General features: G+C 58.2%; 1 protein-coding gene across 1 annotated transcript in view; it reads right to left on the bottom strand.

The window, feature by feature from the left end:
* Positions 1-1160: 1160 nt before the first annotated feature.
* Positions 1161-27610, bottom strand: part of INSYN1 (inhibitory synaptic factor 1) — a 43068-nt gene continuing 16618 nt past the window's right edge. Inside the window, exon 3 of the mRNA XM_075006840.1 lies at positions 1161-1861. Within this exon, the coding sequence (XP_074862941.1) occupies positions 1169-1861 (693 nt within the window). The 3' untranslated portion in view covers positions 1161-1168. The remainder of the gene's footprint in view (positions 1862-27610) is intronic.

The raw sequence follows: 27610 nt of genomic DNA, 5'->3' as shown, positions 1-27610 counted from the left end.
AGAGCCTGCCCAGTGCACCGCTGGGTGAGCTGCACCGTTCTCTGGACACCTGTGGGGCCGGCAATGATGCCCCCAACTTGCTCTGCAGGGCTGAGCCCCTCAGTGCCTCCTCCTCCTCCTGGCCCCCCGACTCCTTTGCTGCACCAACACCCAGGGCTGGCGGCAGGGTGGGCACAGGTGCCAGGGTGTGTCTCTCTCCAGCCCACTCCCCGTGTGTGTGTGTGTGTCCGTCCATCCAGCCCTGTCCCAGCTACGGTGGCTCTGCGTGTGTGTGTGTGTGTGTGTGTGTGTGTGTGTCCGTCCATCCGTCCAGCCCTGTCCCAGCTACTGTGGCTCTGTGTGTGTGTGTGTGTGTCCCCGTTACTGTGGCTGCCATGGTGCCATGGTGACCCTGCTCGCCCCCGACCTGGGCCCAAGGTCCTGGCGGTTGCCCAGGTTGTGTGGGTCGCCTGCAACCTCGCCCAGTCCACAGGGAGGGGCTAACACTTAGCCTGGCCCCCATCTCTGTCCCAGCGCCAGCCCTGGAGCAGCCCACAGTGGGCCACCACCTCTGGGACGGCCTTGGGCCAGGTCTCGTCCCTTCTGGACCGCGTCCGTTGATTGGCTAGAGCACCGCCTGGCGAGCCAATCAGAAGCCAAGCTGTTCGTAAGACTGGCGCCCCGAAGGCACGCGCCGTGGCGGGCCCACGGGGGGCTGAGTGACCGGGTGGTTGTGGACGGGGGATGGTCACAAACCGGAGGCAGAGCCAAGTTCCCGTGTCTGGACCATCTGTGGGGAGGCCTGGGCGTGACTGGCAGCAAGGGGGGAGCGGGGCGGGGGCTGCCGGTTTCCTCTCACCTCCCGCCATCTCCCCCAAGCCCTCTGGGGCAGACCACAGCCTGTGTCCAGGCACCCAGTTGGCGCCCGAGGCGCTTGGCCACCCCCCAAGGCGGGCGCCGCGGCACACAGAGCCGCTCGCCGTTGCTGCCCATGGGGCATTGACCTGACTCGTCCAGCATGAAGCCTCCCGGAGCCCAAAGGGGCCAGAGACGCCGCTGGATGTGTCGCTGGGCAGTCGTCCAACGTCAGGCTTTGCTGTGGTGGTTGGCGAGGATTTATTTAAATATATATATATATTTCTGCCCCTCCCCCTGCCCCCCGGAGCCCCCATGGGTCGGGCCCCGCCCCTCAGTTTTTGCCTTTGAGTTTCTGCTTGGCCGACACGTAGGGGAGCAGCGTCTGCGTGCTCTTGTCCGACACGGTCTGCGTGCTGCTGTTCCGCGTCAGCTTCCGTTGCTGAGTGGTGCTCAGCTGAGGGAAGTGGCGCTGAGCCAGTGCTGGTGGCTTGGCCGGCGGCCCGGCCGGCGCCTTGTGTCCCGCCCCACTGGGCTCCTCGGGGAGGTCCTCGGGGGGCGGCTGCCCACTGGCGCCCTCCTGGCCGCCGTCGTCGTCACAGCACAAGGCGTGGTAGAGCACCTTGTCGCTGAAACGCACCCGCTCCCTCATGCCCGGCGTCCTCTGGTGCTGGGCCTTGAGGTTGGGGCCGGAGCTGAAGGCCTCCTCGCTGGACGAGTCGGGCGTCTCCACCCGGGGGCCGTTGGGAGTCAGTGCCCCGCCGTTCATGAGCCGGTAGTCCGGCTGGCGGCCCGGCGGCTGCTCCGAGCCGTCCCCCGAGTCTGAGGGGGTGGAGACCTCCAGGAAGGAGCAGAACTCCCAGCTGTCGGACAGGATGTCTGAGGTCATGAAATCCAGCTGGCCCAGGTCGAACGTGCCGCCCCCTTTCTCACTGCTGGACGTGCTGCTCACCGTGGCCGTGGTCCAGTCGTCCGGCTCCAGCTCGAACTCAAAGTCCGACGTCAGCCTGTCGATCTGGCTCACCACCTGCAGCAGACAGGGCGAGGGAGCAGTCAGGGGGCTGGCCCCCTCCTTCCCCCCCAAGCGGGCCAGTCCCCCATCACAGGCGGTGGGGACAGCTGGGCCACCGCCCTGGCTAAAAGACTGCGCTCCCCAAGTGCCCTGTCTCCCAGGGCCTAGGAAGGACAGCGGGGCCCCCAGGTCCTTCCCACGGCAGAGCTAGGCTTGTGCTGGATTGGAGGCCACAGGGGAGATGAGCTCTGCTGGGACTCAGCCTAGGTTTCAGCAAAGGTGAGTAAAAGGGGTCAGGAACTAACCTGCTCCCCCCATGCCGGCCCCAAGGGCAGTGGCACTGAAAGCCCCGAGGTGCCCAGCTAGCGTTTCGGGCTGTCAGGCTGGGCCTGGCCGTGCTGAGGCCCAGGGAGACGGGCTGAGACCTGCGCCCTTGGAGAAGCTCCAGCTCCCCAGCTGGCACCGGCTTGTCCAGCGCCGCGGGCCGCGCGCAGCTCCTGCCCCTCTGCCTTGGGGGAAGCTTGTGCGCCCTGCTGAGCGGCCAGGAGCACTGCTGAGGTGGAGGCTCTGGGGCTGGACAGACCCCTGGCAGCGCAGCCTCTGGTGGGCAGGGCAGGGGCAGGGGCAGGGCAGGGCAGGGGCAGGGTCACGGCGGGGCAGAGGCAGGGACAGGGCAGGAGCTGGGTGCACAGAAAGGCCCACGCGGGCTTTTCGCTGGAGACGTTCATGTCCCTTGGGGCTCGAGCAGCAGCCCCCGGCCTCAGCTGGGGCTGGGTGTCAGACGCTACCTCCAGTGCACACAGCCAGCCCGCCCGGGAGCTGCAGCAGGGCACAGGATCCGGCCTGGGGCCAGCTGCACGCATCACGCTAAGCCCACGTCTCCCTGCCCCGACGGCACATGGGGGGTCCGGCGCTGCAGAGTTCCAGCCAGTCCTGCGGGGCCCAGGCTGCCCGCTGCCCATGGCCAGGTGTGGCTGGTTCCCTGGGGGTGCCCCGGCCCGTGCCCAGCGCTGCTGCGGCGCTCAGGGCGCACCCTGCGCTGTGACCAGCCTGCTCTGGCCAGCTCGGGGATTCGCTGGCGAACAGCAAGGCCTGGTGCCGGAGGCAGGACCCCCGCCTGGGGCCCTGCTCGCAATCCAGCACCTGCGCTCTAGCTCACTCCTGCTGCAGGTGGCCCCACCCCGACCGCCCATCACCGGCCGGGGCAGCTGAGGCAGGGCGGGAGCCCCAGTCAGCTGTGACACCAGGCCCGGGGGGGCAGACCCACAGGACCAAGGGGAGGGGCCGAGGCTCCCAAGTCTTTCCAAAATCGACCCCACTTGCCTGCTGCCCTCTCCCCAGCCCGTCCCTGCTCCCCACTCCCCTGGGCCAGGCCGGCAGGAGGGGGCACAGGCGGGTGTCTCCACCAGCTAGTGGCTACAGCAGAGCTGGCCCTGCAGCACGTGGCTGGCTCCAGTGGGTCCCAGGCAGCGTGAGCTGCCGCTGCTCCTGGGTGCTGATGCCAAGCGGGCAGGGAGCACAGGCACGTGCCGGGGAGCCAGCTGCCTTTGCAGGCCCCTCCTGGCCATGTGCGGCTGGGAAAGAGCAGCAGAAAAGGCCCTGGGGATTACGGTGGATGAGAGGCCAGATATGCGTCAACACTGTGCCCTTGCAGTCAGGAGGGCTGATGGCATATTGGGGCACACCAGGAGAAGCGTTTGCAGCAGAGCTAGAGAAGTTGTTATTCCCCTGTATTCAGCGCTGCTGAGCCCACATCTGGAGCATCGCGTCCAGTTCTGGGCCCCCCAGTATAGAAAGGATGTGGACTCATTGGAGAGGGTTTAGCAGAGGACAATGAAAATTATCAGGGGGCTGGAGCACATGACCTGGGGGAGAGGGTGAGGGATTTGTGCTTGTTTAGCGAACAGAAGAGAAGACTGAGGGGTGATTTCAAAGCAGCCTTCAGCTTCCTGCAGGGGAGCTCTAAAGAGGATGGAGAGAGGCTCGTCTCCGTGGTGACAGGTGGCAGAACAAGGAGCAATGGTCTGAAGTCACAGAAGGGGAGGTGTAGGTTGGATATTAGGAAAAACTCTTTCCCAGGAGGGAGGTGAAGCACTGGAATGTGTTACCTAGAGAGGTGGTGGAATCTCCATCCCTAGAGGTTCTTAAGTCCCAGCTTGACAAGGTCCTGGCTGGGATGACTCAGTTGGGGTTGATCCTGCTTTAGGCAGTTGGTTGGACTCGATGACCTCCTGAGGCCCCTTCCAGCCCTGGGAGTCTATGATTCTAGGATTTCCCCAGCCATGGGCACTAAGGCTTATTCTCCTTTTACAGCTCGGAAACTGAGGCGCAACAAGGGGCTGTGACTGGCCCAAGGTTACCCAAAAAGTTGCTAACAGAACTGGGTATGTAACTGAGATATGCTAAGAGCCAGTCCAGTGCTGTAGCCACTCGGTCACACTGCCGCCCTCTGGCAGAAAACACCCGACCAAACCTGTGTCATTGATGCAGAAGACTCTTTCCCGCAAGTCCCATCGCACAGTGTTTCTTAAACTTTCCACGGCCCCACAACACCAAACAATAATATTTGTTATGCAGAAGCCCCATGAACATTTTCTTCAGAGCTAAACAGTTGTCAGATCAAACAAAACAAACAAACATTAGGAAAAACTCTTCCCCAGGCAGGTGCTGAAGCACTGGAATGCGTTGCCTAGAGAGGTGGTGGAATCTCCATCCCTGGAGGTTTTTAAGTCCCAGCTGGACAAGGTCCTGGCTGGGATGACTTAGTGGGGGTTGATCCTGCTTTGGGCAGGGGCTGGACTAGATGACCTCCTGAGGTCCCTTCCCGCCCTGGGGTTCTGTGATTCTAGGAGGCCCTGCCGGGCTATGGCCGCAGCTCAGGCTATGATGCAGTAACAAGGCTGTCTGGGGATTTGCCCCTGCAGACAGGAGCAGCTCCTAAGGCAGCTTCCTCCTCTGCCTGCTCCTTTCCCTGAGCTGCTCCCTGCACCCGCTGAGCGGCAATCCAGGCTGCTGCTCATCTCCCTGCTGTGGGCGAGGCTGCAGTCAGGCCTGGCAGCAGGGCCTTCCCCGGGAAAGCTGGCAGGAAAGCCTGGCAGGTCTCCCAGTGGTGCTCAGCCCAGTGACTGGGAGGCGTGCGTGGGTGAGGGGAGGGGGTTTGCTTTTCTGCAGCAGCAGGGGAGAGGGGAGCTGGCATTGCAGAGCAGCCCTGAGCCACAGGCCCTGCTGTGTGTGCCTGCGGGGCTATTGTCGGCAGTCAGGCACCGCCCCTGCAGCTGCTCCCCACCGAGAGCACAGGGCCACCCCAGAGCTGGGACGAGGGCCAGCCAGGGCCTTTGCTCCCCCGTGCTCAGCTGCCATTTGTCCAGCAGCAGGTAACGTGGCAGGTTGGGCTGGAGGCGCGAGAGCATTGCTAATGGGACCCAGCACCTTCCCCATCCACCCACTGCTGCAAAACTCCCCGGCTCGGCTGCTCCCCGAGTCGGGTTCTGGCTGCCAGCCTGACTGGCCGTGGCCAGCTAGGACCACCCGGAGGGGGCAGACCCAGGGCAGAGGCTCCCTCATTTCCAGAGAAACCCTGGGCCTGAATTTGCTTCTGGTGCTGCAGGAGAGGGGGGCTGCACTGGCCAGGACACAGCCAGGCCTGCAGAGAGGCTCCGTCTTTGAGGCTCCTTGCCTGTAACTCGCTTCGCCCGAGCGTTGGAGTGCCCCCCGCTGGCTGCAGGCCCTGTGCGTGGCTGGCCCTTTCCCCCGCACACCCCTGCCAGCCTGCCTCAGGAAAGGCAAGTGGGGTCAGACCCTGGGGGGCCTTTTCCCAGCCCTGCCACTGCCCTGGGCCCAGGAGCAAGTCCCTCTGTCCCCTGCCCACTGGGTCACTCTGGATCGCGGGCTCTTCGGGGCCACTCTGGGTAGGTGCGGTGCCGGCCTGCGGGCCTGGGGCTGGGCTGAGACCCACAGCTCGCCTCCTGTCTGTCTCCTCCATGCCGCCGGGGGTTCCAGACGCAGCGCTCCCCTTCGCGCTGGTCTGCTGCCAGCAGCTCTCGCCTGGCGTTTCTGCCCAGCTCACCGAGGGCGGGCGGCCCGGCCGGGCCCGGAGCAAGCGGGAAGAGCAGCAGCAGCGGCGGCTCTGAGCGCGTATCGTTGGCCGGGAGGTTGGATTCACTCCTCCTTCCTGATGCCGGTGGATTCCAGCACCGCCCTAGCGCGTCACCGCCCTCCTCCGACGGAAACAGCTTCTTCCTCATACAGAACCCAGACCTCCCCACCGCAGCTGGAGCCCATCGTGCCCGGCTCTGCCGCCACCCAGCTGCCTCTCTCCATCCTCTTCGGAACCCCCTCCAGGCCCCTGGTTGTTTTCATGCCCTGCGCTGGATTCGCCAGGCACCCACGCCCTTCTGTACCGGGGGCCCAGAACTGGACGCAATACTCCCGATGAGGACTCGCTGGGGCCCAGGAGAGGGGAAGAATAAACTCTCCAGCCAGCAGGAAATGCTCCTGTTACTGCACCCCAGGATGCCGTGGGCCGCCGGCCATTCCCTGCGTGGAGCTCTGGCCGCCAGCTCTCATCTCCTACCCTGTTCCCCTCTTCTTCCCTAGGACAGGATTTCCCGTCTTGTCTCCCTTGCCCGAATGGAGCACAAGGGACGAGGTCGCAGCCACTCCGGCTCCATCTCCCAGCAGCGGCCTGTCATTTGCTCTCATCCTATCCTACAAGCCAATGTGCTCCACTGCTCCTCACTTCCTAGCGTGGGGGAGGCCTACCCCCAGGCTTGGGAACCAGTCTCCTCCCATGTGGGCATGGCCTCTAGGGAGTGGGGTGGGAGCTCTGAAATGGGAGAGACGGGTGGGCTGGCCAATGGGGGCGACGGAAGGGTTTACGGTAGGCACGATGCCGAGCAGCTTTCCGAACGCAGGCTAGAGCTCCAGGCTCTTTAGTGTGGAGGCCAGTGCTGAGATCCCCCTTTCTCAGACAGAGAGACCGAGGCACAGGGCAAGCACGCCACGTATGTAAGAAAGCCCAGCCAGTCAGGGCAGAGCTGGCAATAACCCCCATGTCCCCTTAGTCCCAGGCCTGTGCTCTGACCACCAGGCTGAGCTCTGGCTCAACTGCCCCATGGTAGAGCCACGCTAGCTCAGTGAGGGACTGCACTCGAGCCGCTCCACGCTCCTGCCAGGATAACCGTGAGCAGCATTTGCCCAGAGCAAACGAGAGACGGGGCCCTGCCTCCCCCGCGAACCGGGTCCAGCCCACCCCTCTTATGGTCGCCTGTTTCACTGTGCCTGGAGGGGCAGCCACCCCGGCCCTGCCACGCACTGGGAGCTGAGCCCACCCCCATGTCTGGGGGGAAGGATGCCACTGCGGTGGTGCTACAGCAGGGAGAGCGTCTCTCTCCTCTTTCTCTCACACACACACACAGAGCGGGGAGAGCTTCTCTCTCTCTCTCTCTCTCTCTCTCTCTCACACACACACACACACAGAGCGGGGAGAGCTTCTCTCTCTCTCTCTCTCTCTCTCTCACACACACACACACACACAGAGCGGGGAGAGCTTCTCTCTCTCTCTCTCTCACACACACACACACAGAGCGGGGAGAGCTTCTCTGTCTCTCTCACACACACACAGAGCGGGGAGAGCTTCTCTCTCTCTCTCTCTCTCTCTCACACACACACACACACACAGAGCGGGGAGAGCTTCTCTCTCTCTCTCTCTCACACACACACACACAGAGCGGGGAGAGCTTCTCTCTCTCTCTCACACACACACAGAGCGGGAAGAGCTTCTCTCTCTCTCTCTCTCTCTCTCTCTCACACACACACACACACACACAGAGCAGGGAGAGCTTCTGTCTGTCTGTCTCTCTCTCTCACACACACACACACACGCACGCACGCCCCCAGCCTTTGTGCTTAGCCCTTCCCACAGCCTGTGGCCAATCACCAAACCATTAGCAGGTAACGAAAGGGCACTTCCCCCCTGCACTTCCGATGAGGCAGCAGAGTTCCTCCTGCCCCACGTGCGGGGGACAGGGCACCACCATATTGTACTGCCTGTGGAGTCTGCCCACCACAGCTGGCTGCTTCAGGCCAACAGAACTGTTCAGTTGTGTATCATAAGCCCTATATTGCTTGCAAGCAAGAGGGGATTCTCCTTCAGCTTCAGCAGAGGGAGGCGCTGGTTCTAAAGCAGAAGGCCGGGTGTTTTATCCCGTCACTGAGACGCTCTAAACACCCAGGCTGCCGCACCCAGCGGATGACTGAGCTGGTGCAATAATGACAGCCGGTCCTGCGCTTTTCTTTACCCAACGCCTCTGACCCAGATGACAAGCCACACCCCTTCCCTGTGACATGGGTATTCCATTATCTCCATGTTACCAAAGGGGAAACCGACGCACAGAGCAGTAACACAACACCCGAGATCCTGGGGCGCACCAGTGGGAGGTCCTGCTCCACCACTTACTTGGGAGCTGTGGTGCTCAGCTCCCTGTGCCTGCTGCCAGGTTGTAGGTCCGAGGGTGGTCCCTGGGCACCAAGCCCTGGTAGCTCCCGTGCAGTCCTGGCCCAGAAGTCGCAGCAGACAATCATCAGAGAGCTACTTCAGCCTGCTCAAAACCTCCCTGCCTCCCCTAAAGCCACAGCAGCCAGCAAGGCTCCAGAGCATGCAACGCAGCTCAGCTCGGTCAGTGACGGGCTGGCCTGTTTCCACTAGAGAAAGCACCAGCACCCACGGTCAGGCACAGGGAGCAGAAACAGCCACTGACTCTGCAGCTCAGCACGTGCTGGCTCTACACAGAAAGGGGCACAGACTGCCAGCGGCTCCGGCTCTGGCAGAATGCAGTCTAGGCGACCAAGCAGGGGATCAGAAGCCAGGACTTGGGCTCCAGTGCGAGGCAGGAGCGGCAGCATAGCCTAGTGGTTTTAAATGGTCCATTGTGCAGTCTCTCTGTGGATGTGAGCAAGCTGCTGTGCCTCAGTTTCCCCACCAGTAACACAGGGCTACTATTCCTTGGCTGCCTCCCATGGGGATTGTAGGGCTCAGCTAGTAATTTTCCACGTTCAGAGACCCTCAAATGGACGCTGGCAATGCCCAACGCTCCGATCTGGATTCCAAACCCTGAGGACAGGAGGGTTTGGATCTGTGGTTCTGGTTCATCCCACGTCAGGGCGGGCAGCTCTGATCTGGGTTCTAGTTCAGAGGCATTTCAACCCCTCCCCCACAAACTCCCCCCCCCACAAAGTCCTTGGTCTGCCCTGAGAGCCACCCCCAGGAGCAGGGCCCTGTGGAGCGAGGTGTGAACTCTCAGCCCTGGAGAACCAGGGGATGCTTCCCAAGCTCAGCTGTGCCGAACAGCTGATCTGCGTTATCAGCAGGGGCCATCCACAGACCACACCGTCCCACCCAGGCTGGGTGCTGGGCCGACCGGCCAGCCTTGGCCCCTTCCCCTTTGCAGATGGTCCTGCTCATCAATTCTGCACCAGAGCCCCCCGGCTGCCTTGGAAACCGCCGTCCCACCGTACACGCCCTCTGCTGCGCTCTCCCTGGCTCGGGCCCTGGCGGCAGTGCAGTCCCCTCTCTGCCTCTGGGAGCCCTCTGGGGCAGGCCGCTGAGCCGGAGACGACAGCTCAGGACACTGGCTCCCCGGGGACGCTGGGTGAGTGCACCGTGCCACTGCCCAGGCGCTGGGCTTGCCTCTAAGCCAGACGCGCCCAGGGCGAGCTGTGCGTTTCTCTCACCACAGGCAGGCCCAGCACCTGGCCCCATCGGGTTAACCAGTCCCGGACGCACCCCTGCCCCAGAGCCCGGGGACTAGCAGAACACACGGGGCTGTGGGGAGATAATTCACCTCCAGCACAGGCTCCCACTGACCCTTTCCGAAAGGGCTGCACGCCAGCATGTCTGCTCCAGGCTCTGCTGGGCCACTCAGGATGGGGGCCGGGGCCCAGCCCCAGCTCTGCCAATGGCCCTCAGCCTTCTGCAGGGCCCAGGCCCCGCTCCCCGCAGCTGTCTGTCAGCACCCCTCAGCCCTGCGCTCCCCTAGCACCTCCTGCTAGTGTGGCTGTGTTTCCAGGAGCAGAGGCTGCCAGGAAGGTGGACAGAGGCCCTCGGGTTACGCCCCAGGCGAGGCTGAATGGCCGACTCGCCGCCCCCTGCTCCCACACGCACCTCCTCTCCGGGGAGCCCCACCGACTCCGGGCAGCCGCGGTTACCCTGCATGGCCAGACTGCCCGACCCCTCAGGACTTGCTTTGCCCTGGCCCCTGGGAGAGTGATTAACAGCAGCCCAGGCCCAGCAGAAAGCAGGACCCCTCGTCTGCTGGCCGGGCTGTGGCGCTGTGCCACCAGCGAGCAGCTTTTCCACGCTCCTGGGCATCTACAGCCTGCGAAGTGGGGGAAACGGGGCAGCTCCAGGGCGCTGCGCCAGAGGGGACAACGTCACGTACCCGACCCTGGCACCCCTCTGCCCGGGTGGGTGCAGGGCTGCAGCTGGTAGGGGAGGGGCAGCGCACAGAGCCTGGAGTGTGGGAGGACAACTTGCCCAAGGTCACCAGCAGCACAGCTGGGACCAGACCAGCCATCGGCGAGAGCAGGGCCAGTGCTCCGTCCGCTTCTGGTTACCCCAGCCATGAGCCAGGACTGGCCATACACGCCCCCTGCCAGCTGATAGGAACCCCCCAGCCAGGCTCTACCAGAGGCACCTCAATGGCTGCACAGCCCCCTGCCGGTGTCCCAGCGCTGCAGCGAGCCGCACCCCCAGCGCTCTGGCACCAGCCAGGCTCTCAGGGCGCTCGGCCGCCTGCCCCCTCAGGTCTCTGCGCCCGGGGCCCCCTCGCCCTCTGACGCAGGTGCCACTACCCTGCTCCTTAGCCCCAGCCTGGAAACCACCGGTCCTGCTTCACTGCCAGCTGCCAAGGGGCCTGCCATGCCCCGTGGCCTTCAAGCCCAGGTGTGCCAGGCCGGCGCTGCGCAGGGCCGGGATGGGGCGTGTGTGTCCGGTGTGTCCTGCGGGGGGCAGCTCACAGCACACGTGGCCTCCCGTGGGCGTTAGAAATCAAATCCAGCAAGTGGGCCATGCCGCGCTGGGCAGGGCAGGCCAGAGCAGGGAGGTGCTCCCAGCAGCTGAGGCCGGGGGGTAGGTCCCTGAAACCACAGGAACAAATCGTGTGACTCATAGAGACACAGCGCCTTGTGCTGGGGAAAGCGCAGAGGCAGGTGCAGGGTCAGGCTGGGCGGAGCCGTCCTCAGAGCACAGGCACCGTCGGGAGAAATGCTCTCACTCCAGAGGAGGGTACGGGCCTTTCCAGAGATACACACACAACAGGGCATCCAGACGCACGCACACCGGCACACGCCCACGACACCCAGAGCCGCACCCTGTACTTGCACCCCCCGAGCCACTCGTCCCCTTTGCATTCTGGGAGGGGCTCTCTGGGGGGCTCCCCGGCCAGCCGCTGTAACAAAAGAGCTGGTGAGTGCAGCGGAAGGAAGTGTGACCTGCACCACTCCTGGCTTGTGTGCCCACTGCTGTCACTGGCTGGTAGCGCATCCACCATCCCTCCATAAACACAGCCTGTGCCCCACTTTTCCCAGCTGCATGCTGGGACGCACAGCCACGAACGATTTCACGACAGTCGGCAAAGTGCCTTCAAGCAGGGAGGGAAGGGTGGCCAACAGCCATGGAGTAGAGAAATGCTACTGGAGAGGTGGTATTACAAAGGCCTTTGCAGGCACACCACCACCACGCATTTCCACACACCTCCGAAAAGCTAAGAGTCTCCCTAAGCTGTAAGCAGTATAGCGTCTATGACACCGAGCATAGGTAGCTCTGGTTCCAGCCAGCAGAGGTGGTGGATGCCAACACACACACATTGACAAGGTCCTTGGCTCCTGTGACCTTTGTCCTATAACAACGTTAATACTTAGGGAAGGTCACAGCTCAGGAAGGGCTACCCAGAGTAGGATGTGATAAATTTCATGTGAGTGAGGTTCAGAGGGGCTGGGTTCTGGGCTCTCCTACACCATAATCAGCTTGGACTTAAATGATACTTTTATCCCTAGCCCCATAGTCCAGAAAGTACTTTTCTAATAAATAAAAAAACCCCAGAAAATAGCTGATTACAACGAGAGTGAGAGGGAGCGATATGTATGCGCAAGCATGGCAGAATTCTATTCTTACTTCACAGAGCTGTGATGGGTAACACCAATGTTTATTTTTAAGCATTTTTTTCTAATTTTTTTCTATTTAAATTTTCACACACGTGGGAAATTAAAAGGGGGAGAGTCAGACTACAGGGGAGTTAGATGGTTCTCTACCAGCAGTAAACACAGATTCAAAAAGATAACACTTCAGAATTGTTAGAAACACAAAGTGTCAACATCATATAATAAATATTCTTAAATCATAATCTAGTAAACTCTCAAGCAGGATTTTTTTCTTACACTGCCTGCCTGTAAATCTGGCTTATTCTTCAATAGAAACATCTTTAATCAGTGCGTGTGTACAATGAAATCAACATATGCCAATAAATACCTAATTGTTCCAAGCCTACGTGTTTAGCATCTCTGATCCAAAAGTTTAGCTACCCCCCCGCCCGTGCTCCCGCCCCCGTTCCCTGGTTAATATTTGCCAATATTGTCCTCCACAAGAGGCAGTTTTAAAATGAAACCTACTAACCCTTCCCCCACAATTGTTTTTGTTGTAGATTTTCCTCCATCGCGCACTCCCTGCAAATTTTCAGGGACAAGGAAAAGCAGGGCCACCACCAGAAGCATTGCTATGCCTCTCTCTGCTGTACATTCGTGCAGATTCGAAACAGACCAAGAACAGCTCCACCAATTCAAAACCCGCAGAAGGAAACCACTTTTGCCATTTTTCCCTAGGAGAGTTTTTTGACTCTCTGTAATGCCAATGACCGGGAAGCTGGCTGTTTATCTGGAGCTCCCCCAGTGCTTTATGAGCTGAGGGGGGAGAGACATCGCCAGAAGAGACTGCCCGAATGGACCTGTAGGACCAGCTAGGTCCGTACCTCATCTCCACAACTCGCCAGCTCTAGGACCGAGACACACCTGTGGACCAATCCCTGCAGGCACCTGACCCGCACTCCACTGGGGGAATCACTTCCTACAGCTCATTAACTAAGGCAGCTTTCCGCCCAGAAGCGGGAGGATTTCTATCCCTTGGTAAGGGCTGGGGTGAGCTCCTGGCACTGGCAGAGCTCCCACTGACTTCCCCCCATTGGCTATGGCTGTCCCCTTAGTCTTTTCTGGCAGCACACCTCAGCCTCACGCCCCAGCTCTGGGAATGCAGCTGGCTCTCGGCTGTCCCCGGCGGCTGTTTACCACCACCGCGCAGCGTGATTGGCAGCTGCACTGCCATGGCCCCGCGAGGTCGCACGGGGGATCAGGACCACGCTGCACAACGTGCTGCAGGGAGGTGACACCCCGTCTCACAGACTGCAGAGGAACCGGGCAGGAGGCAGCGATGCGCAGCCGGACAGGTCTCAGTGCACGGAGCTGAGGGCAGATCTCTTGGCACCAAGCTCAGGCACCAGTGGTTGGCAGCATCCCAGGCACAGCCACACAGTGAAAGGGAACCCACAGCATTGAGTCTCCCCACCAGGGGCTGCCTACGGTTGGTGCTGCAGGGCTAACAGTAGCACTGGGGGCTCCAGCTAGCCTTGGGACCCGCAGGAGGAGGGTGGCTCTTGAAGCCCGGCTGCAGCCACAGGAAGGGGCTCTCTTCAGCCCCACAGCCCCTGGTTCTGCGACTCGGCACTGAGGGGTTTCTCTGCAGGGGAGCTACGCCCCCAGGCTCAGCTGAGGCCCACAGCCGCAGGAATGGATGGAGACCGAGAGAGGGCAGCTGGCCAGGATGCTGGGCTCAGCGCATTTCTCCCCCAGGCAGTGCCAGGGCACGAGTGGGCTCAGCCCAGGAGCACCAGCCCTCCGGCCAGCTCGGACTCTTTACTCCCATGCACCACGTCCTGCTGGGCTCGGGCTCTGAGAGCTCTCCAGCCCGTGGGCCCAACTCCTGGCAGTGGCACCCGAGGGTTAGTGCCGCACTAAGGGAACTGGGCTACAGCAACCGGGAGACAGGCGCTCGCGGCTCTTCCTACGCGAAGAGAGGCAGGGGCTGACCGTGGCTAGAGCTGTGACCCAGCCACTAGAGGCAGCGGGATGTAAATACCACGGGGGCTTTGCCTGCTCGACTTTGCTGACACAGATTGTAAAAGTGCTTAGCCCAGACGATCACTGACAGGCAGACTGTGAATGAGAGCTGGGAAAGGGGGAGGAGGGGGAGAGCCAGGAACACAAAGCCCCTGGGTCTCCTAGTGCCCGAGGGGCCCAAAGCAGCTGGAAGGGAGGAATGCCACCGGGGGTTGCCATGGCATGGCTGCTGCTCATAGAACCCCACACTCCTAGGGCTGGAGGGGACCTCAGGTCATCCAGTCCAGCCCCCTGCCTAAAGCAGGATCAACCCCAACAAAACCATCCCAGCCAGGACCTTCTCGAGCCAGGACTTAAAAACCTCTAGGGATGGAGATTCCACCACCTCTCTCGGTAACTCATTCCAGTGCTTCACCTCCCTCCTGGGGAAAGAGTTTTTCCTAATATCCAACCTACACCTCCCCCTCTGTAACTTCAGACCATTGCTCCTTGTTCTGCCACCTGTCACCACTGAGACCAGCCTCTCTCCATCCTCTTTAGAGCTCCCCTGCAGGAAGTTGAAGGCTGCTGTCTAATTGCCCCTCAGTCTCTTCTGCAAACTAAATAAGCCCAAATCCCTCAGCCTCCCCTCATAGGTCATGTGCTCCAGCCCCTTAATAATTTCCACTGCCCTCTGCGGGACTTGCTCCAATGTGTCCACATCCTTTCTCTACTGGGGGGGGCCCAGACCTGGACACAATACTCCAGGTGTGGCCTCAACAGCAGGGAATAGAAATGCTCCTGCCAATGCATCCCAATATACCGTTAGCCTTCGTGGCTACCCAAGCAAACTGTTGACTCGCATCCACCCTCTCATCCACCAGAATCCTCAGGTGCTTTTCTGCTGCACTGCTACTTAGCCAGTCGGTCCCCAGCCTGTAACAATGCTTGGGAGTCTTCTGTTCCACGTGCAGGACTCTGCACTTCTCCTTGTTGAACCTCATCACATTTCTTTTGCCTCAATCCTCCAATTTATCTAGGTCACTCTGGACCCTGTCCCTACCCTCCAATGCATCTACCTGACCCCCTCGCTTAGTGTCATCCACATATTTGCAGAGGGTGCAATCCATCCCCTCATCCAGGTCATTAATAAAGATGCAGAATAATACTAGTCCTAGAACCAATACTTGGGGCACCCCGCTTGAAGCTGACTGCCAACCAGATACTGAACAACTGATTGCCAACTGTCAGACCCAACCATCTAGCCAACTTTCTATCCACCTTACAGTCCAGGTATCCAATCCACACTTCCTTAACTTATGGGCAAGAACGTTGTGGGAGACTGTATCAAAAGCTTTGATGAAGTCAAGGTAAATCGCATCCACTGACTTCCCCATGTCCACAGAGTCCGCTACCTCATCATAGAAGCTAAACAGACTGGTCAGGCATGATTTGCCCTTGGTGAATCCATGTTGACTACTCTTGATCACTTTCCCCTTTTCCACGTGCTTCAAAGTGGATTCCTTGAGGATTCCCTCCATTATTTTTCCAGGGACTGAGGTCAGGCTGACCGGTCTACAGTTCCCTGGATTGTCCTCCTTTCCTTTTTTAAAGATGGGCCCTACGTTTGACTTCATCCAGCCATCCAGGATCTCTCCTGATCTCCACAAACGTTCAAAGATAATGGCCAAAGCTGCTAAAATGACATTGGCCAATTCCCTCAGTACCCTTGGAAGTATTAAATCCGTACCCAGGGGTTTGTGTAGCACTAGCTTTTCTAAATAACCCTTAATCCGTTCCTTCTACCCCGAGGGCTGCCCACCTCCTTTCCATAGTGCATTGCCTAGTGCCGTAATCTGGGCGCTGAAATCTGGTCTGTGACGACTGAGGCAAAAGAACCATTGATATGGGAAAGGCTGAAGTATTCATCTTTCACCAGGTTACCTCCCTCATCCAGTAACGGCCTCAAATCCTCCCTGATCACCCTCTTATTGTTACCATGTCTGCAAAATACCTTTTTGTTACCCTTCACAACCCTTGCTAGTTTTCACTTTCCTGATTACTGCCCCCACACCCGGCATTGTCCAGCCATATATTTATACTCCTCCCTAGTCATCTGCCCACATTTGCACTTCTTCTATGCATCCTGCTTGAGTTTAAGCTCACCAAAGATTTCCCATGTAAGCCAAGTTGGTTGCCCACCATATTTGCTTTTCTTACTGCACATCAGGATGGTTTGTTCCTGGGCCTTCAATAAAACAGGCTTCTTTAAAACACTGACAGTTCTCCTGAACTCCCTTCCCCTTCGTATTAGCTTCCCAGGGGATCTGGCCTATCAGTTTTCTCAGAGAACTGAAGTTTGCTCTTCTGAAATCAAGGGTCTGTATGTTACTGCTCACCTTTCTCTTTTTTGTCTGAATCCTTAAATCTACGATCTCATGGTCGCTGCAGCCCAGGTTTCCACCCACTTCTATTTCTCCCACTAGTTCTTCCCTGTTTGTGAGCAGCAGGTCAAGTTGCACATGGCCCCTGGTTAGTTCCTTCAGCACTTGTACCAGGAAGTGATCCCCAACAGTCTCCAAAAACTTCCTGGATTGTCTGTGTGCTGCTGTGCTGGTCTCCCAATAAATGTCTGGGTGATTAACGTCTCCCATGAGAACCAAGGCCTGTGATGTGGCAGCTTCTCTTAGTTGTCTGAAGAAATCCATATCTACCTGATCTGGTGACCTATCGGAGACACCAATCACAACGTCACCTCGGTGGCTACCACCTCTAAGCTTAAGCCAGAGACTCTCAACTGGCTTTTCGTCCTCCACACACAGGAGCTCTGAGCAATCATGCTGCTCCCTCGCACGCATCACCACTCCGCCTTTTCTCCCCGCCTGTCCTTCCTGAACGGTTTATACCTTTCCATGACTGTGATCCAGTTATGCGAGTCATGCCACCAAGTCTCCATTATTCCAACCACCTCATACTCCTTTGACTGTGCCAGGGCCCCTAATTCTTCCTGTTTGTTTCCCAGGCTTCTGGCACTTGTGTCCAAGCACCGTAGATAGTTAACAGATTGGCCAACCTTCGCCTTTCGAACCAGGGTCCTCCTTTGCTGTTCCTTCCTCCTTCCCCACTTACCTCAGGGCTTGTGTCACCATCCCCCAATGAACCTAGTTCAAAGCCTCCTCGCTAGGTTTGCAAGCCCGCCCACGAAGATGGTCCTTCCTCTCTGCGTTAGGTGGATGCCGTCGCTTCCTGCCAATCCTTGCTCTTGAAACAGAGTCCCAGATCGAAAAAAACCAAACCCCCCCCCCCGCCCACCTGCGCAATCATGCATTTACGGCCATGATTCGAATCCCTACCCAGACCCCTTCCTTCAACAGGGAGGAGGGACGAGAACATCCCTTGATCTTCCTTCCCAGAGCTACATAAGCTGCAGTGATCTGCTCAAGGTCGTTCTTTGCTGTGTCATTGGTTCCTACATGGAGAAGCAGGAAGGGGTAATAATCTGCAGATTTGATGATTTATGGCAGTCTCTCTGTCACATCCTGGATTCTAGCTCCTGGTAAGCGGCAAACTTGCTGAGATGGAGACTCCGTCCCTCTTAGGAGAGAGTCCCCGACCACCATCACCTGTCTTCTTCTTTTGGGGGTGGTGGTCGCAGAACAGCTATACCTAGGACTACGCATCCCAGGCCTTCCAGCCAGTGGGGTCGTCTTCTGATCCCTTCTCTGAGAGCTCTCTGCTGCAGCATTCTCCACCGAATCGGCCATGCAGAGAGCCTGACAGCAGTTGCTTACCTCCACTGGACTGGGAAGTACCTGAACTGCCTTTCTTCTCCTGGAGGTTAGATACATCCGGTTTCCTTCCCTGGTCTGTACTGCCCTCGCTGGTTGCTCTCATGAGTGATGTCTCCCTGGGTGCTCCACTGTAGGTGACTCACAAGCAGCTCCACGCTCCTCACGATTTCTTCTATAGCCATGGCTACCCTGGATGAATGAGCAGGTCATAGTTCTTTAAAAGCCTCTGTCTCTTTTCCTGCATGTCGGCCAGAGGAACGTCCTGGCTGAGAGCCACTCTCTTAAAAAGGTCATTAAAATTCTTTAGATCATCTGGAGGGGAGACATCCCCGGGATACTGGCCTCATCAGGGGATGAGGAGGATCAGGGCTCTGGGTCGTCTGTGCCGAAGCCCACACGATCGCCGATTCCAGAGGCGGGGGCGATGGGGACTGCGGAGGCGGGGACAGGATCGGAGCTGGTGACATTCAGGGAGAGATGTAACCTGCCGTGGAAGGGGCCTGTGATTGAGACCTGCTGGGACACTCCTTCCTCGGAGAGTATCTACAGGAGGAGTAACAGCAGCGATGGTCTCGATGGAGAGAGCACAGCGAGCCACACGATTGCCTGTGCTAGTCCCAGGACAGGTCTCTACCACGAGCGGAGAATGCTGACACCCTGATGACAGCAACAGGGAGGCGACCTGTATCTGCAGCGTGCCCCGTGTTCATGCGTCGGGGTCGGAAGGGGGACAGCAGCCAGCGTAGCTCTTAACATCGAGGGCTGCAACTTGGCCGTTTGCGAGGAAATGGAGGAGGTGACCTCGGTGCCGACATGTCCGGAGATGAAGGGGCTGGAGGGAAGGTAGGCGATGGTGACCAAGGGCTAACGCTACGGTGCCATCATATGGCCAGTGCCGTGTCAGACAGGACTTCTGGTGCCTACGTGCTGAGGCGTCTGGGGATCGGTGTGGTGAGACTGGTCATGGTCATTGGCGAGCCCGGTGACAGCACCACAGCCAGCACCGAGGTTGGAGCTGGGACAGCAGTTGGTGCCGACGATGCTGATGGTGCGGGTGTGTTAAGCACTGGGTGCTTGGGAACAGTTCTGTGCCCTCGGTTCTGGGGCCTTTGGGCCTGAAAGTTTCGGTGCCATCAGCACGGGCTTGGACGGTTTGCCGCTCCCAGTCACCTTAGGACGCAGAGAGGCAGGGTCGGAGGTGCTGGTTTTCACTCTGACATCAGGCGGGCTCTGCCACAGGGCAGGCAATGACCTGGCCAGCAAAGCCTTGGATGTTTTACTAGGAACAGCCATTAAAGCAGCAGCCCTGCATTTAAGTTCGGGCTGCTCCGGTCCCTTCGTGGTCTTGGCAGGAGAAGGTTCGAGGGCCTTATCGAACAATATCATCTTGAGGCACATCTCACAATCACACCGTGCCCTGGCCGTCAGTTCCGAGCGATGCTGGCACTTCTGAGGGAGAGGACCCTCTCCCAGGTAACGAATGCACTCGGAGTGACCATGCGAGGCAGGCACATCTTCGTGGCACCGCTCACACCTCTGAAATCCTCGCGAGCTAGGCACGGTCGCTCATGTAAGTCAGACACTGAACAGCAACTTTTAAATGCAACTGCAAAGAGACCTGAACTGTACGGTACCTGTAGGCATTAGAGAGCAACTTCAAACAGCAGCAGATTGTCTTTTTCTTTTTATTAAAGGACTGAAGAGAGAACAAGAGCTGCGGAAAAAGCAGCAGTTTTCTAAGTCTCATGACTTCAGCGTGCGGAGGGGTGAGCTCTGCCTGCAGCGGTTCCGAGGACCAGGCTTGAGCCGGTCCACGCACACGGCCAAAAGAGCGTGAAGAGAGAGAAGCGGCGGCAGCGCATGCACAGACTGGCTGGGTTACAGCTAGGAGAGTCTCTGATCTGCAGCGCCGGGACAGGCCCAGCACCTACAGCGGAGCATCCACAGGGACACCACTGGAAGAACAACTAGGTGTGCGGTCGCTGCTGGAAGCCCCATCACCAGTTCCCCCATGTACAGGGAGGGCTCCCTGTGCAGGGGTGGGGGCAGCAGGCAGAGACCTTGGGCAGGTCTGAGCAGTGTCCTTGGGGCGGAAGAGGCTCCCTGGCCATTCCTAGCTCAGCTCCTCCACAGGCCCGAGAGGAGAAGGGGAGACAGTCGGCCCCAGTGGCAGCTGCTCCGCAGGGTACCTGGGGTCTGGGGCAGCAGCGTCCACTGATGAATGAAAGAGTCAGACTCTGCCGGAGGGAGAAAGGTGCTGTGGCCAGCCAGAATGGGAGCTGGATTTCTGCCCCCTTTCCCCATGCAGAGCTCGATGGTCCCAGGTGGCTCAGCATCTGAGCCGGACTCAGCCCACCTGGAACAGAGGCCAGGTCTGCTACGACTCATGCAGCAGGAGACACAAGACAATTCCCGCGTCGGTGAAGGAGGCCAGGGCCCAGGAGCCGTGCAGGGACGCAGGCCATTCAGCCTGACTACGAGCCCACGCTGGCACTGGACTCTGAGGCCGGTTGTGCAGCGGATATCACCAACCAGGCTGGTGCGAGCGCTGTGCTGTGGCCGGAGTTGAGCCTCGGGACTCCCAAGGCAGAGCGAGAACCTGCTGTCGCAGCCCTGCTCTGGCTGGGTGCCTCCCTCACCCCTGGGAGCTCAGGGAGGCCTGGCTGGGTTTTGTAGTCCAAGGAGAACTCCTGGCCCTCCATTACCCGGCCAGACACTGGCCAGCAGACTCGGCACACGGGGCAGCCAAGGACGTGCGAACTCAGCCGGCTGCAAGGTCCGGTGCTGCTTCCCCCTAAGGGCTGCACGTTACCAGGGAAGCTGTGGTGGAGGGCTCAGAGCCACAGTCCCTGGGACCCAGGCTCTTGCCTCCACCACTGGCCAGCACTAGCTGCTGCAGGCACAGGGCACAGCCCTGCCAGGGTCATCGAGAATCAGCCCCTTGGTCTCATCCTGGTTCCTAGTGAATCGGCTTACAGCCTGAAGCCCCTTCCAGACGCTCTCTGAGCCATGGACATACCCCACCCCTCTCCATGCCCGCTAAACTCTGCCAGCTCCAGGTCTCCTCCAGCACCGGGGTGGGGGTGGGGGTGGCGGTGGCGGGAGAAGAACCTGCTTCCTTTCATCCACTTTGGATCAGAGACATCCTCATGTCCTTGAGCACCACAGTGTGTGCACAAGGGGTGGAGGGTGGGCGGCGCAGGAGCGGCTGCGTCCGGAATTGGGGTGAAGGCACAAGTGGCACCCCTGCCTCTCGGAAGGGCAGATGGCCGCCCTGCCCTACATCCCAGCCCTGGGCAGGGGGAGGTGGACTATCACGGTACTGCACCCCTGGCAGCCAGAGGGGAGCTCAGGCCCTGGGGTGCTGGGCAGGGCACAGACACCGAGCACAAAGTACCCCAGGTCGCCGGGTTTTACAGAGGGGGCGCTGGGAAGCAGCGGGAGTAAGTGATTGTGCAGCTGAGCTGGGAACTGCTGGGCTGGCCCCTGAATCCCTCAGTCAGAGAATCTCCTTCCTCCCTGGCTGTCTCAGTGCCGGAGCTCTCCAGTGAGGTGCAAACACCGCGCTGTGACTGGGGCAGAAGGGCAGGGCAGGGGGTCGCTCCCCCCAGCCTGGAACACTGGCTGGGCTGTAACACGGGCTCACTGACCAGAACAGCTATGGACTCGCCAGCAGATGAGACTGCACAACTTACGCCTGGTTGCGTTTAACTCTGGCTGCAGCTTGGGGCGAAAGCACAAAGAGCAGCTTCTGGGTTCGGTGCAGCCAGCGTCTGAGCCCTGGACCAAGCGCCAGCATAGTGTCGACACTTGGTATTTGTCGTAGCCCCCAGCACAGCTTCATCCCCAGCTCAGACACGGGCACATCAAGCAGTCCTGCCTTGGTCTTCACACCTGCACAATGGGCACACTGCCACCTGCCGAGCAAGCCAGGCGGTTCCATTCACATACGTTTCTGAGCTCCTTGAGCAGAACTGCCAAGCGTCATACAGCTCCGCTGGTTTCACCGGCGTGTCGAATTCTTACCAAGCCCAGTGAGATATCCTGAAGGCTTCACGCTGCTTGCATGCGTCTGCTTGGCGTGCTGAAACCCACCAGGTGGCTGAGCACACAGCTGTGAGCAAAAAGGGGAAGCCCGCGTCTGTGAGCCCAGTACAATTTATAGCCTACACGTCTGTCCCCGGGGCAGCACCAGCAATGGAAACATCCTGCGGTGGGCGTGGGGGAAGGGCAGTAGCACTCCTGAAACCTTAGTAAGGAGACGTCCCCTTGGTTAGGCGAACCGGAACCCCACCCAGCTGCCGAGCTTCGCCAGCCAGAGAATCAGCCTGAGCGGTCCTGTGAGCCGTGAAACGGCCCAGCTCCGCAACGGCTAGCGCAGGCCAGAGCACTCCCACCGCGTGATGAGTGCGCCAGGCCAGGCCACGGCTGCCATCTCTGCCCAACGCCCAAAGGGCTCCTCTGGGAAATTGACCACCCAGCTTCTGCGGCGCCCAAAGCGCGGTGCCAGGCAACGGGCGGCCAGGCTCCCAGCCGACCTCCGAAGGCCTGCGTTCAGCGGCATGTTAAGCGCCGATTTACCGTGCAGAGCAGCAGCGTGCTCAACTGCTGGTGCACAGCCCCGGCACTCCCCGCCGCCTCTGGAGGGCACTGCAGCGCGCAGGTGGACGCGGGCACTGCTTCGTCACGGCTGTACTTCACGGGGCAGTAAAGAGAAGCTGCTGGGTGGAACCGATGCCAGGTCAGTGGGGGAGGGAGAAGCGTGGCCTGCTTGCCAGACCAGTGGCTCCCCGTCTGGTGCTGTGACCAGGGCCTTCCATTCCCACCACAGTCTGCGTGAAGTGCCCACAGAGCCTAGCCAAGGCTTTGCAACTAGCACTGCGCCACCTGCAACCTGATGGGAACAGTGGGGCTTGAACTCAGATCTTCCCGCTACAAACAAGCGGGTACAAACTCACTGAGCTAAAGGAAGATCTTCCTTAGAGGCCGGCAGTATCGTATCTGTGACACAGAAATGAGCTGTTTGCACATCCTAATACCCACTACAGTCAAAGTGCATCTTCACCGCGCCTTTCACCCGCGAGCAAACCCTGCCTTCGGCGCACGAATTCTTTCAGCATCCCAAGCCTGCTCTGAAGCGGACACATGAGACATCTCCGCTGCAAGGGCAGGGAGACTTCAGTGCCACAGTCAGAAGCAGACCGAGGCAAAGAACACAGGCCCTCCAGTTTTCCCATCTGTGTTCTATGTGCAGAAACATGCCACGCAGTATGGTCAGGTCCCCTGTCTTAGATACACAGGAATCCATTACACACACCTATTGCCTAAACAACGAGCCTCACTGCACAGGGTCTTTGCAACAGCAGCATTCTGCTGAAAGGGCCTGAGAGGAACAGCCATGCCTGATCCGGTTCCTTGGTTTTCTGCTTCGAAGGACTCTGGTATTACACATGACGACATGTCCTAATTTTTTCCCCACAGGAGAGTTCTTGAAGGCATATTTTTTCCCTACATTTCCCAGAAAAGCATTTTGGGAATTTTGCAGCTGAAGAAGAAACTCCTTCCCAGATTTGTGTTTTGAAACCCTTCACTCGGTGGGTTTTCTAGCACTAGGGCGGGGCGGGTGGGTGTAAAAATCTGTTTTTCAAAAACTGCTCTGGATAAAACAAAATCTGAAATTGCTCCTGAAAAATGAGACGACATTTCCCCGATTGTCATTAGAAACTGGTGTCACAGGAAAAAAAAAATTGTCTGGATCATTCCGCACTCTAGCGCCTACCCTCCAGTGTATCTACCTCTCCCCCCAGCTTAGCATCACCTGCAAGCTCGCTGAGGGTGCAGTCCATCCCCTCTTCCAGGTCACAAGTGAAGATGTTGAACAAAGCCATCCCCAGGACCGAGCCTTGGGACACACCACTTGATATCATCCACCAACCAGACGTCGAGCCATTGATCACGTCCCTCGAGCCCAGCGACCTAGCCAGCTTTCTGTCCGCCTTGCGGTTCACTCATCCAATCCATACTGCTGTACCTGGCTGGCAGGAACACTGTCGCAGACTATATCAAAAACTTTTGTAAAGTCCAGATGTGTCATGCCCACCACAGCCCTAAAGCCAGTGATCTCAGCAGAGAGGCAAACAAATGCCCCGACACAAGGGCACTAGGGGGTCACTATGGTAGCTGCACGTCTTCCTTCAGAGGTTCTGCCCACACAAGATTACCACAGGCCTCCCGCAGGCACCTGTCATCAGCTCTACCGCGGCCGAGGCCGCATTCCACAGGGAGCAGTCACCTCGTTGCCCTCAGATGCGGACTCCCTCACCTCCTGTGCAAAATGGCTGTGCAGTGTTAAGCATCTTCCAAGTCCCACCTGTGCGGGGAGCGATGTGACCTGTGGATCTGTAACATTAGCCGAGCGCGCTGGGCTCCGGGAATGCAAGGGTCTTCTGGGGACGTGTTCCAAGAGATTAACAAATTGGAGAGGGTCCAGAGAAGAGCAACAAAAATCCTTTAAAGGTCTAAAAAAAATATGACCTAAGGTGGGAGCTTGATAAAATTATGCCTGTTCAGTCTGGAGAAGAGAAGCCTGAGCTGTTAACCGTTTTCAAATACATAAACTGAGGACAGTTCAAGTACATAAAAGGCTGTTGCAGGAAAGAGTGAGAAGAATTATTCTCCTTAATCTCTGGAACCAGGGCAAGGAGGAACAGGCTCAAACTGCAGCAAGGGGGGTTTAGGCTGGACATCAGGAAAAACATCCCGACTGTCAGGGGGGTTAAGCACCGGAATAAAGTAACCAGGGAGGCTCTGCAACCTCCATCAGCGGAGAGAGTTAAGAGCAGGTTAGACAAACCCCTGCCAAGGACGGTGTGAATGACTGACTTTGATGTGAGGGCAGGAACTCGACCCCATGACCTCCTGAAGAGCCTTTCAGTTGTGTCATGTTATGATTCTTTGAGTCTGTAAACGGGAACTATGAAACCAGAGTATTTCTGTAGGGGAACTGGCCTGTATCCACCTCAGAGCACGACCCTGCTCAACACTGCTGGTAACAGACGCATGCGGAAAGAGCTGTGCAGGCTTGTGAATCGGCGTTGTGGAGCTGTGCTTGTACAGCACTCTGATTTGCACTGAGCCTACGGTACACGTTCCACACAGACGCCTGGGGCGTGGCCATGGATCTGCGCTAGGACTGCTAAGCCACAAACTAACAGAGCCGGGTCTGCTCCGAGTTACCCCGCTGCAAATGCAGAGGCACTTCCATTTCTGTGGAGTTACTCCAGACTCCCAGCTGTGCAAGGAGCGCAGCGAGTCACTGGGTCGAACACGGGGACACCGTCATTCCCTCTGGTCTCTGCCTCGTGTATTGCCCACTACAGGTGCAGAATGCTGCCACCCTCACTGGTGCCCAGGGGATCGGACAGAAGGGAATCAGTGGTAAGGGCCCTATGTTGACATGTGGCTACACCAAGGCAAACGAGACAGAGCACAGGCCTTAGAAGTGAAACAAGCTCTGTCCCCTTCCTCCGTCAAACACCCCCCAGCAATGCTCCCACACCAGCCTGGGGGACCGACTCGCCAAGCAGCAGCAAAAAGCCAAACCCTCCCTATCCTGCATGGGAGAAGGGAGAAGGGAGAAACCGGGGACAAGGGGGTCCGCCTCCACTTGTGAGGCCTGCTGGGGCCAGGCTGCTGGTGGTTGGCCCAGCCACTCCCTGCACCTCAAGTAAGCCCTGAGCATCACTGGCTGGGCTGGAGCCAATTGGCTGTGCAGGTGGTGGGGGGACCCAGGACTCGACCAAATCCCTGTGGGGAATAACTAGCTTGGCTCTGTCGGGCAAGTGAGTGACTCAGATTGATGGCCCAGGCAAGCTCCTGAGAAACCGTCTACCTGATTGTAGCAGCTCCACTATGCAGCCCCCACAGGTCCAGGCACACCGTGGAGTTGCGGGTCTATTTGGTTTGGCTCAGACAGAGGGAGGGAGTATGGACCACTCAGCTCTGGAATTAGACAAGGCCCCAATGCACAGGCCATGGCTGATTCCAGCACTTCAGTTTATAGACTCCTAGGGTGGGAAGGGATCTCAGGAGCTCATTGAATCCAGCCCCCTGCCCAAAGCAGGATCACCCCCAACTAAATCATCCCAGCCAGGACCTTGTCAAGCTGGGACTTAAAAACCTCTAGGGAAGGAGATTCCACCGCCTCTCTCAGTAACACATTCCAGTGCTTCACCTCCCCCTCCTGGGAAAGAGCTTTTCCTAATATCCTAATGTTTGTTTGTTTTGTTTGATCTGACAACTGTTTAGCTCTGAAGAAAATGTTCATGGGGGTTCTGCATAACAAATATTATTGTTTGGTGTTGTGAGGCCGTGGAAAGTTTAAGAAACACTGTGCGATGGGACTTGCGGGAAAGAGTCTTCTGCATCAATGACACAGGTTTGGTCGGGTGTTTTCTGCCAGAGGGCGGCAGTGTGACCGAGTGGCTACAGCACTGGACTGGCTCTTAGCATATCTCAGTTACATACCCAATTCTGTTAGCAACTTTTTGGGTAACCTTGGGCCAGTCACAGCCCCTTGTTGCGCCTCAGTTTCCGAGCTGTAAAAGGAGAATAAGCCTTAGTGCCCATGGCTGGGGAAATCCTAGAATCATAGACTCCCAGGGCTGAAAGGGGCCTCAGGAGGTCATCGAGTCCAACCAACTGCCTAAAGCAGGATCAACCCCAACTGAGTCATCCCAGCCAGGACCTTGTCAAGCTGGGACTTAAGAACCTCTAGGGACGGAGATTCCACCACCTCTCTAGGCAACGCATTCCAGTGCTTCACCACCCTCCTGGGAAAGAGTTTTTCCTAATATCCAACCTACACCTCCCCTTCTGTGACTTCAGACTATTGCTCCTTGTTCTGCCATCCATCACTACTGAGAACAGCCTCTCTCCATCTTGTTGGGAAGCACCCCCTCAGGAAGTTATTAGCCGGGGTAAAGTATGGTGCCCTGGCCTTCAGTACAAGGGCAGGAGATGGATGGCAGGAGATAAATCACTTGATCATTGTCTTCTGTTCTCCTTCTCTGGGGCGCCTGGCATTGGCCACTGTTGGCAGACGGGATACTGGGCTGGATGGACCTTTGGTCTGACCCAGTATGGCCGTTCTTATGTTCTTAAGTTGAAGGCTGCTATTAAATCACCCCCCAGTCTTCTCTTCTGCAAACAAAATAAGCCCAAATTTCTCAGCCTCTCCTCAGAGGTCATGTGCTCCAGCCCCTTAATCATTGTCATTGCCCTTTGCTGAACCTTTTTCCAAAGGATCCACATCCTTTCTATACTGGGGGTCCAGACTGGACACAACACTCCAGGTGTGGCCTCACCAGTGCCGAGTAGAGGGGAATGACAACTTCTCTAGATCTGCCGGAAACGCTCTCCTAATGCACCTCAATATGCCATCAGCCTTCTTGGCTACAGGGGCACAGTGTAGACTTCTATCCAGCCTCACACCCACCATAATCCCCAGATCCCTTTCTGCTGCACTGCTACTTAGCCAGTCGGTCCCCAGCCTGTAACAATGCTTGGGATTCTTCCATTCCAAGTGCAGGACTCCGCACTTGTCCTTGTTGAACTTCATCCGATTTCTTTTGGTCCAATCCTCCAATTTATCTAGGTCACTCTGGACCCTACCCCATCCTCCAATATATCGACCTAACTCCCCAGCTTAGCGTCATCTGCAAATTTGCTGAGGGTGCAATCCATCCTCTCATCCAGGTCATAAATAAAGATGTTAAACAATTTTGGCCCAAGAACCGATCCCTGGGGCATTCCACTTGAAACTGGCCACCAA

The sequence above is a fragment of the Carettochelys insculpta genome, chromosome 12 (genome assembly GCF_033958435.1).
Source record: "Carettochelys insculpta isolate YL-2023 chromosome 12, ASM3395843v1, whole genome shotgun sequence".
Classification (NCBI taxonomy): domain Eukaryota; kingdom Metazoa; phylum Chordata; order Testudines; family Carettochelyidae; genus Carettochelys; species Carettochelys insculpta.
The sequence above is the reverse complement of the archived record's forward strand: the minus strand, read 5'-3'. Positions and strand labels throughout refer to the sequence as shown.